General features: G+C 45.9%; 1 protein-coding gene across 1 annotated transcript; it reads left to right on the top strand.

Moving 5' to 3' along the window:
• LOC109759470 (uncharacterized) lies at nt 1-3,905 on the top strand. The gene is made up of 11 exons (XM_020318293.3): nt 1-281; nt 393-431; nt 742-833; nt 1,100-1,349; nt 1,442-1,561; nt 1,653-1,728; nt 1,822-2,030; nt 2,274-2,382; nt 2,489-2,581; nt 2,928-3,088; nt 3,194-3,905. The coding sequence occupies exons 1-11, from the start codon at nt 117-119 to the stop codon at nt 3,755-3,757; spliced, it is 1,878 nt and encodes a 625-aa protein (XP_020173882.1). The 5' UTR covers nt 1-116; the 3' UTR covers nt 3,758-3,905.
• The last annotated feature ends 1,070 nt before the right edge of the window (nt 3,906-4,975 follow it).

Below are 4,975 nucleotides of genomic sequence, written 5' to 3'. Positions count from 1 at the left end.
GCCCACTCGCTCGTCACCTCTCGCTCCCGGTCGTTCGGTTCGCCTCCGCCCACTGTCCCCGCAGAACCCTACTCAGCCCCCGCCCGCATCGACGGGACGCTACTCCGCCGCCGGCGATGGAGGACATCGAGGACGTGCTGGGACCGGCCGGGTTTTCCGGCGGCGGAGCTCCTCCCGGGCTCCGCCTACCCCTCTCCACTGTCGCCGTCAAGCCCAAGCGCAGGTCGTCCAAGCTCGTGCAGACGCAGCCCCAGCCCGATGCCCGGATCCCAGGCACCCAGGTACCACCACCGCCATCGGCTGATCCTCTTACCACACGCGTGTTGACGTGTTGCCTTCGTTCCATGCTTGATCTGATTTGCTTCCTGATACTCGTGGTATCTGTGTTGCAGACGATATACGTCAAGACATTCGGGTGCTCACATAACCAGGCAAGCTTCCTCCGCATTACTCTCTGCTGTCACTTGTGCTGATTATTGTTTTTTTACGGAATCTTCCCAACCACTTAGCTCTTATCAACTGCTGTATGACTACTTAGCATGCTGTAATTTCCACGGTTTAAGTAAACAATTCTTCAGGAGAGCTGGCTGACAGTAATCGGTTGAACAGCTGATACGGCTTAAGTAGTGCTCAGTAGTACCTGGTTTGTGGGTTTAGTGGTGTGTGACTGCTGCTAAATGCTAGGCAGCTAATGGCTTTGCTAATGCTAATGTATAACCTCTGCTTTTCCCTTCTCTGCAGAGTGACAGTGAGTACATGTCGGGGCAGCTCTCGGCGTTTGGATATGCAATTACTGAAGAGCCTGAAGGAGCTGATTTGTGGCTAATTAACACGTACGCTTATAGTTTCTTGTTTGGTTATTTCTGTATTTCAGTATGCTAGATGAACTGCTTTAACTTGGCTGGCAACTAAGCTGGTTCTGCTTCGGTTCTTGTACTATCCACGAAGTGTGTATTCTTGCCTTCTTGGTATCAAATAGATTTCTATTTGATTTTGATATTTTAATTCCATGCTAATGCGTCTGCCCTGTGGTGCCTAATGGCGAAATGTGTAGCTGAGGTATGTGGATAAATTTTGACATGTACTGTTGCCATTCCAGATGCACTGTGAAAAATCCAAGTCAATCTGCCATGTCAACTCTCATATCAAAATGCAAGACGGCAAACAAGCCACTGGTTGTAGCTGGCTGTGTGCCACAAGGAAGCCGGGATCTGAAGGAGCTTGAAGGTATTAGTATAATAGGAGTGCAGCAGATAGATCGGGTTGTTGAAGTAGTTGAGGAAACTTTAAAAGGGCATGAGGTTCGGTTGTTGAGTCGGAAAACACTGCCCTCACTTGATTTACCCAAGGTACAATTTATTCATCATGTGCATCCGTTATATCTCACACATTGAAAGTTTTTATGTTAAACCTAATGACTGATAACAGCTACACTTTACAGGTTCGAAAGAATAAATTTATTGAGATCCTTCCAATAAATGTTGGGTGTCTAGGTGCTTGCACTTACTGCAAGACAAAGCATGCTCGTGGTCATCTTGGAAGCTATTCTATAGACAGCTTGGTTAGTGTACTGGAATATTTCTGTCAGTGCACGAAAATATTGCTTCTCCTAATTTTTTTGAAACAAATTATTTGTTTCCAATTCACCTTAGGTAGATCGTGTGAAAATTGTTGTCTCAGAAGGTGTTCGTGAGATATGGTTGAGCAGTGAAGATACTGGTGCTTATGGTAATTTCAGTATCCAAATTGTTATAGATTTACGCAGTGTTACATATCATATACTTCCATTCTACTTCGCCTCTGTGATCTTGTATTTTTTAGGTAGGGATATCGGTACAAATCTTCCGAATCTCTTAAATGCAATTGTTGCTGAGCTTCCTGCGGACAGAAGCACAATGCTTCGCATAGGGATGACAAATCCTCCCTTCATACTGGAGCATTTGAATGAGATAGCTAGTGTTTTGCGCCATCCTTGTGTTTATACTTTCCTTCATGTTCCTGTGCAATCAGGAAGTGATGCTGTTTTAAAGGTATGCTTGGAATTCTGACTTTATTTTTCAGTAGTACTCCCTCCGTTCACAAATATAAGATGTTCCATCTTTTTTCTGAATCGGATGTATACACGTTTTAGTCTTTTTATTCACTCATTTCAGTCCGTATGTATTCTATATCGAAATATCCAAAACATCTTATATTTGTGAATGGAGGAAGTAGTAGTAACCTATAGAGACAAGTTCATCATTTTTGACTATTTCTGTGTCTGCACATCTCAGGCAATGAATCGTGAATACACTGTCAGTGAGTTCAGAATGGTAGTTGATACTCTCTGTGAGCTTGTCCCGGGCATGCAAATTGCCACGGATATTATTTGTGGCTTTCCTGGTACGGTAGCAAGTTATTGGTTCAGCTATTCAGTCTTGTTTTCTTATTAGTTATAAATATCTTACATTGTCAATAGTTTGTTCTGAACTATATTATTCGGCTTCAGGCGAAACTGATGAAGATTTTGTTGAAACGGTTAACCTTATAAAAGAGTATCAGTTGCCTCAAGTTCACATATCACAGTTTTATCCCAGACCAGGTATCTTGTTCTGCCAAATGCCATGTTATTACTCCCTCCGTTTTTATTTTCTCCGCATATTTGTTTTGGTCAGTCAAAGTCAAGCTTTACAAACTTTGACAAAGTTTATAGACAAAAATATTAACACATACAATAACAAATCAATACCGTTAGATTCGTTGTTGAATGTACTTCCACATCATATAGATTTGTCATGCTAAATATTTATATTCTTTTCTATAAATTTGGTCAAACTTTACAAAGTTTGACTTCAGTCAGCTCTAATATGCGGAGTAAATAAAAACGGAGGGAGTAACTAATTATCAGTAATTTTTTCTTCAACTCAGCTGCAATGTTTTTTCTGTAGGAACACCTGCTGCTAGAATGAAGAAAGTGCCTAGCATTGAAGTGAAAAAACGAAGCCGTGAATTGACCTCAGTTTTCGAAGCTTTTTCACCATACGAAGGACTGAAAGGCAAAGTGGAGAGGATATGGATTACCGAAATAGCTACCGATGGTGTTCATTTGGTAAGTGTGATTGAAGCACGAATTGTCTATAATCAATATTGCTCATGCCAGATGCTAAATTTATAACTAGACAAACATTTGCTTGTATGAACTTCTGTTGCACAGGTTGGACATACCAAAGGGTATATCCAGGTCCTTGTCATTGCTCCAGATAGTATGCTAGGAACATCAGCTGATGCGAAGATCACATCTGTCGGAAGATGGTCTTTATTTGGTGAAGTGATAGAAGGAACCGTTGCCATAAAGGAAGCAGCGCTTGAACAAAATTCTGCTGAAGTGCAGGTAAAAAACAGCCCAAATCGTGTGGAGGAAGCCGCTTGTTCTACAAACACCTGCGATTCCTGTGCATGCTCGGGTGCAGAAAGCGTGGCACAACAATGTACTCCACAGCGATGTGAAGGTCCATCTGATGCACCGACAAATTGTGGTGATGCTACTCGTCAGGAAACACCTCAATCTACGCTTGTGAGAAGAAATGTCGAGGGGGCAGGGAAAACAAGTGGAAGTGATACAGAAAAATCTAGAGGGGACGATCAGCAGGTAAATGTGATTACCAGGGGAGCAGTAAACATTGACAGGATTCTTTGGGGTGGTCTGGCCGTAAGCTTTGCCACAACAGTGGCCATACTTGTGCTGCTTACCTGCAAGATTTTTTACACGTCCTCCTAAGGCTGGTGGTTGTAACTGTAATTTTTGTCTCCATTTTGGTGACTTTTCATGTGGAACCATCGTATCACCAAGTTATGTTGCTGAAATACAAATTCTCATGTATCCTTATAAACTTGTATACGACGAGAAATGGAGTTCTTTCATCTCACAGTTTGTTAGTGTCCAAATAAGTTTTGAGTGTCTAAATAAGTACCCGGCGTTTAAAGTTGCATCCAGTGAAATCTGAAGAGAAATGGACCGGTCGGGGCGTTTGAAATCCTTCCAACTTTGCAAAATGGACACTTCGAATACTTTTAGCCATGCAACCGCGGTCACCTGAATTGTCCGGACCGGTCTAACGTCTGAAGTCCTAAAAACTGGGGGAAGATTTGGGGAGCCCGGACGTCCGCCACATCGGACTCTTGCCCCCGGGTCCACCCAAAGCCCCTCTTCGGACACGTTCTTGCCCCCGGGTCCACCCAAAGCCCCTCTTCGGACACGTCCGCTCGCTCCAGAACCCTGGGCATCGCATTCATACCAGTTAGAGCAGACATGGCCGGATGGCAGCCTACTCGCATTCATGTCGGTTGACCAACCATGTGCCTACCTATCATTCACACCAGCTCAGCGACCGAGAAGCCTACTCCGCCGCATTAAAGCTTTGCCAGGCTGCATCAACTATTAAAGCGACTGAGCTCAGACGCAAACCCTACACTCTTCCAACGTCGTGGCACACCGAAAACATCTGCGTTGTTATGGGCAAGAAGTCTGATGCCAAGTAGTGGTGGGCTGGTGGCCAACACATGGCTCTGGATCTGGGAGGAGCTCCGGATCGAGTTCGTGCCGCCGCTCATGCTCTTTGAGCGTGTTTGGTTGCCCGCATTAGGCCCAGCCTGGCCCGCGCGGGAAGAAAGTGGCCCGTTTGGTTGCCTGCTTTCACTGTGCGGCCCGCATCGCACGGAACTTAAAGCACGTCCAGGCCAGGCCCAGGGGAAACGCCCGAATCGGCAGTAGCTCGCAAGCCTGGCTCGTGCGAGGCAGGGGAGGGCGACGCGCTTCTCCCCTCGTGCGAGCAGGGGAGATGGCGCGAGCTCGCTCGCGTCGCCGAAAAATCGGCGGGAGGATTTCGGCTCACCTCCCGCCGAGTCCACCCCTATTTAGCCCCTCCCTCACCGCCCCAACTCCCGCCACCATTCTCCCTCCGTTCGAGCTTTCCCGCCGACGCGCATCGGCACCGAC

Source organism: Aegilops tauschii, chromosome 2, assembly GCF_002575655.3.
Source record: "Aegilops tauschii subsp. strangulata cultivar AL8/78 chromosome 2, Aet v6.0, whole genome shotgun sequence".
NCBI classification, from domain to species: Eukaryota; Viridiplantae; Streptophyta; class Magnoliopsida; order Poales; family Poaceae; genus Aegilops; species Aegilops tauschii.
The sequence above is the reverse complement of the archived record's forward strand: the minus strand, read 5'-3'. Positions and strand labels throughout refer to the sequence as shown.

Bases quoted from the DNA above. Each gene is read 5' to 3' on its own strand.
- LOC109759470 (XM_020318293.3), top strand. From the start codon at position 117: ATGGAGGACATCGAGGACGTGCTGGGACCGGCCGGGTTTTCCGGCGGC. The intron at 282-392 runs GTACCACCACCG...TCTGTGTTGCAG, and splicing joins CCCGGATCCCAGGCACCCAG to ACGATATACGTCAAGACATT. The intron at 1,350-1,441 runs GTACAATTTATT...TACACTTTACAG, and splicing joins CCTCACTTGATTTACCCAAG to GTTCGAAAGAATAAATTTAT.